A 13,536-nucleotide genomic window follows, 5' to 3' on the forward strand; every position below is an offset into this window, starting at 1 on the left:
GACGCTGCGCTGAACTGTGTCGAGCGCAACATGTTGCATTTTGTTGCAGTCGGCGCAGCGTCAAAACAATCCAATGTTAAAGATAGGGTACGCAAGACGCATGCAGACATAGGCGGAGCTGAAGGAAGAGGTGCAGCAGTGGGTGTGGCTTAACGGAGGAAGAAGGCTGCCGAACGCTAGTGTGAAACTAGCCTAAGAAGGATGCCATCTTGTCTCCGGTCACAAATCTGGATAACCACCTATTCATGGAATGGTTTTCCTTGTTCTAATTTGAATGTGCACATTATAGATACGGACTGAAGGCAGCAAAGGAGTAAAGAAACACATGCGAAACACACCAGAATATGTGTTACACCTTAGATTCCTCAGAGTACTCCCATTTTCCTTTTAATGGCAGCATTATACCCCTTGGCATTGTTTCTGGCAGATTCATCAGGTCATCACCTGAACTGTTCTATTGTTTATGGAATCGTCTGCTTTCAGACAGTGGTTGTGACCATCAGGCAAATTTTGCAGAGACCATGCTGGTACACAGCTCCATAAAAAACTGAGCCCTATTCCACAACTGTACTAATCTAGACCATGGCAAGAACCACTCAACTAAGTAAAGAAAAACAGCTTCCCATCATTACTTTTAAGTTATGAAAGTCTGGAACTTTCATAGAACTTGGAAGGTATCCTTCTCATCAATTGCTATGATGAAACTGGCTCTCTCGAGGACCGCCCCAAGAAAGGAAGACCAAGAATGACCTCGGCTGCAGAGGATAAGTTCATCAGTTACCAGCCTCATCAGAAAATGCAAATTCACAGCACCTCAGATAACAACCCCCATAAATGATGCAAAGACATCAAGTAGCAGACAAATCTCAGCATCCGCTGTCCAGAGGAGACTGTGAAAAGTGGCCATTATGGTTGAATTGCTGCAAAAACAAAGCCACAACTGAGGACCACAAACATCAAGAGACTTGTTTGGGCTAAACAACATAAGGACTGGCTATTGGATCAGTGAAAATATGTTCTGTGGTCCTGAGGACTCAAAATGTGAGATTTTTGGTACCAACTACCATGTCTTTGTGAGACACAGAAAAAGTGAGCGAATGGTTTCTACATATGTGGTGCCCTCTGAGAAGCATGGATAGAGAGATATGATGGTGTGGAGGGGCGCCTTGCTGATGAGTTATTACAAGTTCCCGGCACATTACCCAGCATGGCCACCACAGTGTTCTGCAGTGATGACATCCCATCTGGTCTGCATTTAGTGAGATCATCATTTGTGTTGCAGCAGGACAATATCCCAAAACACCTCCAGGCTATGTGAGGTCTATGTGACCAATGAGGAACGATGTTATGGCCTCCACAATCACCCAACATTAACCCAATGTAGATGGTTTGGAATGAGTTGAATGCAGAATGATGGCAAAGCAGCAACAAGTGCTCAGCACATCTGGGGACATCTTCAGGACTCGTTTCCCACATGTTTCCTTACTCCTTGCTTCCCTCATGGATTTGCTGCCTCCAGTCTGAATTTATAATGTGCACATCCCAATTAGAACAAAGAAAACCATTGCATGAACAGGTGTGTCCAGACATTTCACCAGTACTAAACAGACCTATACACATATGTGTGTGTATATTACATGTGCCTCCATACACAGAGGCTATTGTATGTAACACTGATAAAGACGCAGCAGTGGTTAAATAACTACCCTCATTCTCCATATCTCTGTCCTTTTATCCCATGTTTTTAAAGCCACTACTCTTTACTGGTTTTTTTCCTGCGCCCAGTGAGATTATATATATATATATATATATATATATATATATATATATATATATATATATATATATATATATATATATATATATATATATATATATATATATATATATATATATATACACACACACACACCCACACATATATAACGTGACCTTTCAGCATGCTCCTGTGTGAGAAATGTGTAGCGGGTGACATGCCAGGTGTTATATGTGAGCACAATTCACATTGCACCTGTGCTTTGAGGCAGGTGCTTTAACCTCTTTCCTCCCAAGGAGACATTCCAGAGGATCGAGAATACAAGGGACAGATGATGAATAATCATCGTATGATGAAATCTTTTTAGTGTACTTTGGATTTTAGCACTTCGCCCATTTTAAGACCTCTGCTTGCAGTCTTGCTCATACCCAAACACGATTAGGTTCACACGCTCCAGTATGAAGCCATACGTCTTTCATATAAATCACATATGTCAAACTCTGGCCAGGGGGCCAAATTCGTCCTGCAGGGTGATTATACTTGGCCTGCAACATAAGGCGGGTCCCATAAGTATACTTGACCCATATTGCATTTTTACCGGCATCCATTTTACCCCTCTGTGTTTGACATCTCAGGGCAGCGGGCACAATGACGTCATTAGAATACGCCCGCTGTACTGAGATGTGCAGACGATCTGAAGACAGCATGAAGAGACCAGAGCAGTGGGGGAACAAGCAGAGGTGAGTAGTTTTTTTTTTTTTTTTTAATATGCAGCCATTACACTGTATGGAGCACTATGTGGGGCCATTATACTGTATGGAGGACTATGTGGGGCCTATTATACTGTATGGAAGGCAATGCAGGGCCCCATTATACTGAATGGGGCCATTATGCTGTATGAAGGACTATGTAGGGCTATTATGTTGTATGGAGCACTATGTGGGGCCTTTATACTGTATGGAGCAGTATGTGGGGCCATTATACTGTATGGAGCACTATGTGGGGCCCTTTATACTGTATGGAGCATTATGTGGGGCCCTTTATACTGTATGGAACACTATGTAGGGCATTATACTGCAAAAAGAGCACTATGTGGGGCCTATTGTACTGAATGGCAGGCACTGCGGGGCCCTGACATGCTTTATGGAGCATTATACTGTATGGAGGACTATGTGGGACCTATTATACTGTATGGAAGGCAGTGCAGGTCCCCGATATACTGAATGGAGGACTATGTGGGGCCATTATGTTGCATGGAGGACTATGTAGGGCTTTTATGCTGAATGGAGCACTATGTGGTGACCATTATACTGTATGGAGCACTATGTGGGGCCCTTTTTACTGTATGGAGCATTATGTGGGGCCCTTTATACTGCATGGAGCACAATGTAGGGCCCATTATACTGCATGGAGCACCTTTTATAGCCATTATACTGTATGAGGGGCTGTGTGGGGATTACAGTTGGAGAATCAAACTGTAATGGAGTCACCATTCTTTGTTGGGACATTGAGGGAAGGGGGGTACAGTAGGGTCATCATACCATAGGAATGGAGGAATTCACTGTGGGGGCATCATACTGTGTTTGGGGGCACTTTTGTTTGCATCATACTTTATCTGTATTATTCAAGTTTTTTATCCTTTGTTATTACATATGGAAATTAGGCCATTGGGTCATATGCTTTTTTAGCCCTCTTACATAACATACATTATTCCAATATAATATTCTAAGATCCATTAATTAAAATGTACTTTGTTCGTGGGACAAGCCCTTTAAGTTCGTTTCCATCTGAAAATGTTCATCGTTAGATTTGATAAGGAAAAACGTCCTCAATTGTAGACATTTTTTTAAATAAATATGAAGGTTGGCCCCGACTTTATCCAAGCTTTTAGTTTGGGCCCTCTGGGTATTTGAGTTTGACATCCCTGATCTAGATGAAGATGTTCTCCACCTCAGTCTATTCGGCATCCGATGGAGCGTGCTACAATTTTGTCACACTCCGGAACCCATCGGAATTGTTATTTTCCATGTAAGATCCAAGGCGTACAAAAGTCCAGCAATGGTCCACACACTTCCACATTTCCCCCATGGATACAGCGCTGGTAGCAATGTATCATGAGATCTTGACCTCGGAATGGAAACAAGGATGTTTCCTTTCCCTAACAGCAAGCAGATATATTAAAAATGGTGATCAGTTCAAAGACCCTATATTAGAAAGCTGCGGAACTCTTCATTATACCATGAATCTTTTTTCGTGCACAAGCGGTGCTCGGTTAGGTAACAGGCGCCGTCATGGGTGACGCATGGAGCGGTGGCTTTCCTGACATTTTCATTTGGCATTTTACATGCTCATAAAACCTCGTTGAGCGCCTTTTGTGCGAGGAGAGCAGTGACGGGGATTAGGTTATGTACACTCGCTAGCTCCGCGCGCTGCCACTCCGGTTATAGTGAGGTAGCGCACTCTTATTAGTCACCCATTGAAATATTGCTCTGATTTTCGGCATTTCGCTTCCTCGTATGACTGGAGGTGAATGTGCCGACAATGGAGAAAAACTCTTTATGACGGAAGCTGCTCACTGTTAACCCTTACCTTCCCAATAGCATCATCTAGATCTAAAAGTATTCATCAGAGCAATTGGCTGTGCAAATCAATCAATAAGATTCCAGAAATCACTTTTCGAAAAGCTCTTGCGGTGTTACTAACACAACTTTAGGGGTTCAAGGAGCATCATTTCAAGAAGTTTCTTAAAATCAATTGTCCCTCCGCAGCCTCATGGGTGATCTATAGGAAAATCGTTCTGGTGGCAAGAGTGCAGCCCAAATTTAAGTAGTACATGGACTATAGTGCCTAAGGCAGGTTGTAGTAGTCCCTGGGCCATGAAGATAGGACAGGCAGTGGTAGCACCTGGGCCATGGAGATAGGACAGGTAGTGGTAGCACCTGGGCCATAGAGACAGGACAGGTAGTCGTAGCTCTTGGGCCATGGAGACAGGACAGGTAGTGGTAGTCCCTCGGCCATGGAGAAATTACAGGTTGTGATAATTCCTGCACCTTGGAGATAGGATGGGTAGTGGTAGCACCTGGGCCATGGAGACAGGACAGGTAATGGTAGCACTAGTGCCATGGAGACAGGACAGGTAGTGGTAGGACCTGGGCCATGGAGAAATGACAGGTTGTGATAATTTTTGGACTGTGGAGATAGGACAGGTAGTGGTAGCACCTGGGCCATGGAGACAGGAAAGGTAGTCGTAGCTCTTGGGCCATGGAGACAGGACAGGTAATGGTAGCACTAGTGCCATGGAGATAGGACAGGTAGTGGTAGCAACTGGGCCATGGAGAAATGACAGGTTGTGATAATTTCTGGACTGTGGAGATAGGAGGGGGAAGTGGTAGTCCCTGGGCCATACAAACTTGGACAGGTGACAAAAGTATTATACCAGGATACAAAAAGAAAAAAAGCCACATTGTGTGGCTTTCTCCACATGAGCATGTCACAAGGTCCTGCACCGTTCAAACCTATTAATAACAACTAGAAAAATATCAGCATTCTGAATTAAAAAGAAAAGTCATGTAACCCACCGCTCCTACCCAGCTGCACTTTTCTGCACATTTGGAGCGCTGCCATTTTTCTTCGAGTACCAGGACTGGGGTGCAGTTTTGCACATGGTCCCTCTCACCCCTACTCGCTTGCTGTATGCAGTTTTGCACATGGTACTCCTCACCCCTACTCGCTTGCTGTATGCGGTTTTGCACATGGTACGTCTCACCCCTACTTGCTTGCTGGAGGTCCTCATGTGGTAAGATTAATTTACAATGTATTAGTCAGCCATATTGGTGCAGACGGCTATTTTCTGTGCAGAATCACCAGTTATGAATGCAGGTTATTAATTAATTACCGGGACGGGTGCGTGGTGTGAAGAGATGGTACCACCTTAGCCGGACTAGTGAGCTGTACTACATACATGGGCTGAGCCCACAATGTGGCTGCCACAGTGGGTACCGGATGCATCTCGTTACTCTCCGAACTTATGCTTCAGTAGAAGGCTTGCATGGTAGATCTACCCTCTGCTGTGCCCCGGCTCCCACCCCGCGCCCTCCCCGCCAGATCTCAGTGTCGCTCTGTAATGTGGTTGTAGTTTTTGCTTTCTGACCTTGTGCTGTTTTCCAACCCCTTCTCCTCTGTTCCACCCCGCAGCCTGCGACTGCCATCCGGTTGGTGCGGCCGGCAAAACCTGTAATCAGACCACAGGGCAATGTCCTTGCAAAGATGGTGTGACTGGTATAACGTGCAACCGATGTGCCAAGGGTTACCAACAGAGCCGCTCTCCCATTGCCCCCTGCATAAGTATGTGTTGTCACTGTTACATGTTTTGTTATTTGGGGGCCGTGTACTCCGGGGTACAATGGCCATCCTATTACCGAATGCTATTAACCAGGTGCATGCTGGAAGTCTCAGCTCTTGTATTGCACTGCACTGAATACGAGTGGACCTGATCTGTACATATAACGGGGGCGGCCATGTCATGTGATAGCCAGAGCCAGCAAGGGCCGTCGTGCCTGGAAATATGCAACCAAAATCATAGGCTTAGATACAGAACCCCAACAGACTGTATCACATGATAAGCTTAGGTACAGCAGCTCAACAGAAAGCATCACATATGATAGGCGTAGATAAAGCAACTCATCAGCCATTATCACACGATTGGCTTAGATACAGCAGTTCAAAAGACTGTGTCAAACTATAGGCTTAGATACAGCAGCTCAGCAGACCGTATCATTCATGGACTTGGAATCCCATCACAGCAGATAGTACCAGACATAATAAAGTTAGATATGCCATTTGAGCAGACAGTATCACATGGATATAGATACATAGCTCAGCAGACAGTATCACACATGATAGGATTAGATACACAGCTCAGCAGACCGTATCACACGTGATAGGATTAGATACACAGCTCAGCAGACAGTATCACACAGCATAGGATTAGATACACAGCTCAGCAGACAGTATCACACAGCATAGGATTAGATACATGGCTCAGCAGTCAGTATCACACAGGATAGGATTAGATACACAGCTCAGCAGACGGTATCACACATGATAGGATTAGATACTGTATCTCTGAGGTTCTTTGAGGCTGGGAAAGCAAAAATTGAATGGCTGTTAGCTCAGCACACAATGGCCGCCTCCAGTTTGATCAGGGACAGGTCCAAGTGTGGCTGATTAGATGGTTCTGCTCCTTTACTACCAAACATTACTATTAGTGATGAGAGAACACGCTCGGGTGCTGACCGAGTGTCTTCGCCGTGCTCGAATAATATGTTCGAGTCTCCGCGGTTGCATGTCTCACGGCTGTTCAACATCTGCAACACATGGAGGGATTTCCTGTTTGTTAAGCAGCCGCGAGACATGCAGCCGCGGGGACTTGAACATATTATTCGAGCACACCGAAGACACTCGGTCAGCACCCGAGCATGCTCAGATAACACCTTATAGAGCACATTCGCTCCTCACTAGTTACTAACCATAAGGCCTCGTTCAGACGTCTGTTTCCGGCTACCCATTATAATCTGTGCCGCTGATCACACGTCCGGGTTTCGTTTTTTTGCAGAGACATGTCCGATTTTGATAGGCATCACACATACTTTGCGCCAGGACAGCACACATTGCCGCCAATGTGCCGTCTATATTTGGCAATCTAATGGGTAGAAGATTTGCAAATTAGTTATTTTTTGTCAAATGATAAAGTCACTAATGAATCATCGATGATACAATGACACACGGACCAAACTCTTTTTACACAAATCTCCGACGTCTGAACGAGGCCTAAGCAGGAGTTAGGAGCTGTAACCGCCTGAGGATTACACTACAGGGTATCCCCTTATTAGACTGAAATAGAAGACGTAAAATGTGGCCCAATTCTTAGACTCCTGACTTGTGTCCTCTTTCCTTCGACCCTGCCTGTCCCTTCTATGTCCCGTTTTAGAGCCATGCTGTAACCTCCCTGCGTCCTGGCGCCTTTCTGCACCCCCTGCTTCCATTAATGCTGCAGACACCGTCCCCCTCCCGGCTCACTGCTGTAGACGTGCTCGTACTCCTAGGGAAGACTAACCGCTGACATTTACCCAATGTGCCATAAGGAGATTGTAATAATGGTGTTTGTCTTCTTCTCTCCCCCGAACGCCCGTTCTTGCCTCCATAGAGATACCGGTGGCTCCTCCAACGACGGCAGCCAGCAGCACAGAGGAACCGGCCGGTAAGTTCTGCACATTACGGGGCGGGCGATCCGTTTTAGGCTACGTTCCCACTATGAGCTTTTGGTGTTGCAGATTTTCTGTTCCCATTAAGTAAAATACCTGCATTTTTTCAAGTATAAAAAAATCACCAAAATCTCCATTGTGTGAACCAGATGGATGATGGAATTTTTACAACTTTTATTGGAGGTGCCATATTGGATCCTGGACAGTTCTTAAAGGATATGGACATCATAGGGGGGGCATATATTTTGGGTTTGCCCCATTTGGCATTTTACAGACCCATTTATTCCCATTGCGGCTGAAGAACGAGTTAAAGGTTTTTTTCTCATCTTGTTAAATTGGTAAAAAAGCAAAGTGCTTGTAAGGACAAATAAGTTTGCAGTTTACTTCTTGTTAAAAATCCTCTTGGTTCTCAAGAAAAAAAGGGATTTTTAATTCTATAGTTTATTGCTCACTGCTTAGGTTACTGGCCACCTCTGCAGCCTTTCAGAAGTAGCCAGTTTCATAGGCAAAGTGCCTAGCTCTAGCTAGCCAAATCGCTGGATACAGCCACCTTTTGTGTCCGTGCGCTCCTCCGAGGCAAAGATAATTGTGCTCACAGCATCCAAGAGCACAGTTCGGACCATTGGCTCAAGAGGCAGGATGGAAGATGAGAAAACCCCTTTAACTGTGAATTTGTCAGTGAGCTTGTGCCCTGGAGTTTGTAACTCTTTTATTTGTCTTCTTCTGAACTCCTCAGTGTTGATTTATGACCACATCAAAGTTCAGCTTAACATTGATGTGGTCATAAATCAGCACAGAGGAGTTCATAAAGAGACAGATAAGAGTTACAAATTCCCCTTCAGAAGGAGCTCACTGACAGATTCTCAGTTAACTCACTGTGCAGCCAGAAATGTACAGAAAAACACAACATTTTTAATGAGACCCAATTGCAAAAAATATTTTAGCCCAAAATACATTCATTTAAGGAGAAAAAAATCCCTGAATTGTCTGTTGTAAATGTCTTTATTTTGTCTCTTGAGCTTTTCATCCCGTTTCCCGTCACACAGAGCCAGGTGATAACATTCACCCGGTCATATACAGACATATTTTTGGAAATCACATAGTCAGCCGGTTCTTTAATTGCCGTGAAATCATTTTCATGTGCAGAATAGAAGAAAAAAATGGATTTTTGAATCAATGTCAGGTAAATATTTTGTTAATCACATAAACCGAATCTCAGAAGAATCTGCACATAAACACGGGGCAGCGCGGCCTCCAGCCTGTCATCCAGCTGTGGTTAGCGCAGTTCACTGATTTTCCTCTTTGGTCTTGACCCAAACATTTAGGGGTTTTGATTACACACTAAAAAGGGTAAAAACATTTTTTTTTCTACATTACTATTTATATAGCCCTGAAATATTCCGCAGCGTTGTACACAATGGCGCTGATCTACTACACGCGCCAGAAATCTGCCTTCATTTCTGCCAAAAAATTGTCGTCTTGTTTACGCTTCGCACCACATTCGTTATGTGATTTACACAAGATATAGACACAGTTTAGACGGGCTGTACACGAGACCAGGAAAAACACAATCAGAAGGACTCACCCTGAGCCTAGGAGTATAGCGGAGACTTCTAGTTATCAGGGTTGATTGGTTAAGCTCCGTGAGACTGACAGGCCCCCATCCCATAGTAATGGTGTGCCCAAATAAAGTTCTTCAGATTTAAATGAGCCGTAGTGTAGTAATGGTTTACCGCCATACAGTGCATAGGTAACTCCATCACAAAGTACATAAATACTGCAATACAGTGCAAAAATAGTGCCGTCGTACAGAACATAAATTATACTGATACGTGGTGCATAATTTCGCCAGACAATATATTAATACTTCCATACAGTGCAGAAATGATACCACCATACAGTGCATAAGTACCGGTAACTCCACACAAAGTACATAAATACTGCCATACCGTGCAAAAATAATTCTGTCATACAGTACATAAATTATACCCAGATGCACAGCATAAATACTACTGATATGTGGTGCATAATTCCGGCAGACAATTTATTAATACTTCCATACAGTGCAGTAATGATACTACCATACAGTGCATAAGTAATTCCATCACAAAAGTACATAAATACTGCCATACAGTGCAAAAATAATGCTGTCAAACAGTACATATATTATACCCAGATGCACAGCATAAATACTACTGATACGTGGTGCATAATTCCGGCAGACAATATATAATAATACTTCCATACAGTGCAGTAATGATACTACCATACAGTGCATAAGTAATTCCATCACAATAGTACATAAATACTGCCATACAGTGCAAAAATAATTCTGTCATACAGTACCTTATTATTATACAATATATTAATAATACTTCCATACAGTGCAGAAATGATACAACCGTATAGTGCATAAGTAATTACATCATAAAAGTACAAAAATATTGCTATACAGTGCAAAAATAATGCTGTCATACAGTACATAAATTATACCCAGCTGCATAGCATAAATAATACTGATATGCGGTGTATAATTCCACCAGATAATATATTAATAATACTTCCATACAGTGCAGAAATGATACCACCATACAGTGCATAAATACAGACATATGATGAATAAACAATACTGTCATACAGTGCATAAATTATATCCAGATGAAGAGCATAAATAATACTGCCATGCAGTGCATAAATACTTCTGCCAGACAATATATAAATAATACTGCCATACACTGCACAAATGATAGCACAACATAGAGTATAAATAATACTGCCATATGGTGTATATATAATTCCTGTATAGCGTGCATAAATTAAAACACTATGCAGAGTATAAATGCTGCCATACAGTGCATAAAGGATACTGAAATACAGTGCATAAATTATAACTAGATGCAGAGCATAGATAATTCTGCCATGCCGTACATAAATAATTTCACCAAACAATACCGCCGCACAGTGCATAAATGATACTGCAATACAAAGCATAAATAGTACTGCTATATGGTATATATATAATACCTTCATAGAGTGCATAAATTTTACCGCCATGCAGAGCATAAATACTGACATACAGTGAAAAAAATAGTTTTACAATACAGTGCCCAAATTATACTGCTAAATAGAGCATAAATAATACTGCCTTACAGTGCATAAATATCGGCATATAGTGCAGACATAAAATGATTACTATGCACAATACTCAAATAATTTATCTAAATTGACCCACAAACTTGCAGAAGTCACACGGTATACTTAGCCCTGGACACAGGGGCCACACAGGGTGTGACGATTCTGTGGTTCATGAGCGGACAAGCTGCGTCTTCCATGTGTGGTATATATGTATACTGCTGCTTTGAATTGTTGCTCATGTTGGGACCTGCCCGCTATGGTTCAGCAGCCCCTCACACACCACAGCCTCCTGACACTGGGGAGAAAACACGTGGATTACCTGACAATGAAAGGAGCCATTAACCCACGTCTGTGGCTCAGTGACAGCCTGCAGCTGATAATGGACGGGATGGAGCATCAATAAACAATGGATCAATTCTGTGTGATCATGACACAATGGGGGAACATGTGCCCCCAATACCCGGGGTACAGCCACAACTGCCTCCCCATGTCACCAGGCCTGAGGCCTGTCTAGTATATAGCTCATCGCACCAGCATGTGGCTCCAATGTACCAGCCAGACATGGTACCACATGTGATCGGCTTAGATACACAGCTCTGCATTACAGTATCACACATATTAGGATTACCTACACAGCTCAGTAATCAGTATCACACATGATAGGATTAGGTACACAGCTCATCAGACAGTATCACACATGATAGGAATAGATACACAGCTCAGCAGACAGTATCACACAGGATAGGATTAGATACACAGCTCATCAGACAGTATCACACATAGTAGGATTAGATACACAGCTCAGCAGGCAGTATCACACAGGATAGGATTAGACACACAGCTCATCAGACAGTATCACACATGATAGGATTAGATACACAGCTCAGCAGTCAGTATCACACAGGAGAGGATTAGATACACAGCTCAGCAGACAGTATCACATATGGTAGGATTAGATACACAGCTCAGCAGACGGTATCACACATGGTAGGATTAGATACACAGCTTAGCAGATGGTATCACACCATAGGATTAGATACACAGCTCATCAGACCGTATCACACAGGATAGGATTAGATACCCGAGCTGACTGCATCTCACATGATAGGCTTAGATACCCGAACTGACTGCATCACACATGATTGGCTTAGATACACGAGCTGACTGCATCTCATGATAGGCTTAGTATTGCTATCTCTGAGGGCAGTATCACTACATAAGTCTCTTTCTATACCAGCCTGTAGGCAGTATCACACATTATAGGCTTAGATACAGCAGGAGCTGATTGTATCACACGCAAAGGAGAAAAGTGTGGACATGCGATGACCTGATGGTGGCGCTATCACATGCGCCTGCATGGAGGCAGTGACTCCTCTCCTGGAGAAAAGGTTTCTTGTTAATCCATGAAGTATCTCAGAGGATTAAAGAGACAATCTGGAGCTGAGCACTGAGTGACGCCTGCATGTGGAGGATGATGCCGCCTGAGGCGCTTGTTTGATCGGGGAATGCGCCTAACTATCTAAACGTACCGCCATTAATCCGCGACACTGTCAACAGCAGATCACCTGTCAATACCGTCACAGAATGAGCAGTCAGGGCCGCGTCACCCTAATTCTACACTATTGGTGTCAGGTGACGTATTGTGTGTCACACATAGTCCTCCCTGTGTAATGACACCTGGCATCAATGACGTGCCGTATTGTAGCTCTGCTCCATTAACGTGAATGGGCTGCAATTCCACCCATGGACAGGTGTAGCGCTATTTTTGGAAGAAAACCACCACATTTTTTCAGATCATGGACCTTTAATACCTGCCAACACACTGAAATGTTGCTCACAGAGGGCTCTGCTAGACAAAATCCATGTATATAACTTAAAGGGGTTGTCCACCTTTCTTATAAATGTCCTTTTTTTACTATGTATTTGGAGCTAAAAATAATTTTTAAAATTGGGTTTCATTAAAAACTTTGCACCGTTTGTCTTCTATATCTTCTGCCTGTTGCTGGCTGCAGAATAAGTTACCTGAGAATCCATCAGTGAGCTCACTGTGACGGTCTGACAGGGAGGGTATAGCTCTTAGCTACCTTTTCCCAGCTTCTCCAATTTATGACCACAGACCACATCAAAGTTGAAAGTGGCGAGAAACAAAAGGCCTATAAAAACCATACATAGCAACATTTTTAATGAAACCTAATAGGTCTAAAAATTATTTTTAAGTAAAAAATGATCCTCCAAAGGTGGACACTGGACAACCCTTTTAACCATCAGTCAGTTCTCCATGTTATTTAGCATGGACTGTCTGAGTTGCCTCTTCCCCCAGTCCGTCGTGGGCTCCTCAGTTTAGATGGAGGAAGATAACGTCCCATCCGTGCCGCAGGCTGC

The 13,536-nt window shown here is 43.4% G+C and overlaps 1 protein-coding gene across 4 annotated transcripts in view; it reads left to right on the forward strand.

Moving 5' to 3' along the window:
* Positions 1-13,536, forward strand: part of NTN1 (netrin 1) — a 173,005-nt gene that overhangs the window by 140,241 nt on the left and 19,228 nt on the right. For all 4 annotated transcript variants that reach the window (XM_077253548.1, XM_077253545.1, XM_077253547.1 and 1 more), the window contains exons 4-5: positions 5,951-6,100; positions 7,962-8,015. In XM_077253548.1, the coding sequence (XP_077109663.1) occupies positions 5,951-6,100; positions 7,962-8,015 (204 nt within the window). The remainder of the gene's footprint in view (positions 1-5,950; positions 6,101-7,961; positions 8,016-13,536) is intronic.

This window comes from Ranitomeya variabilis, chromosome 4, assembly GCF_051348905.1.
Source record: "Ranitomeya variabilis isolate aRanVar5 chromosome 4, aRanVar5.hap1, whole genome shotgun sequence".
Lineage (NCBI taxonomy): Eukaryota > Metazoa > Chordata > Amphibia > Anura > Dendrobatidae > Ranitomeya > Ranitomeya variabilis.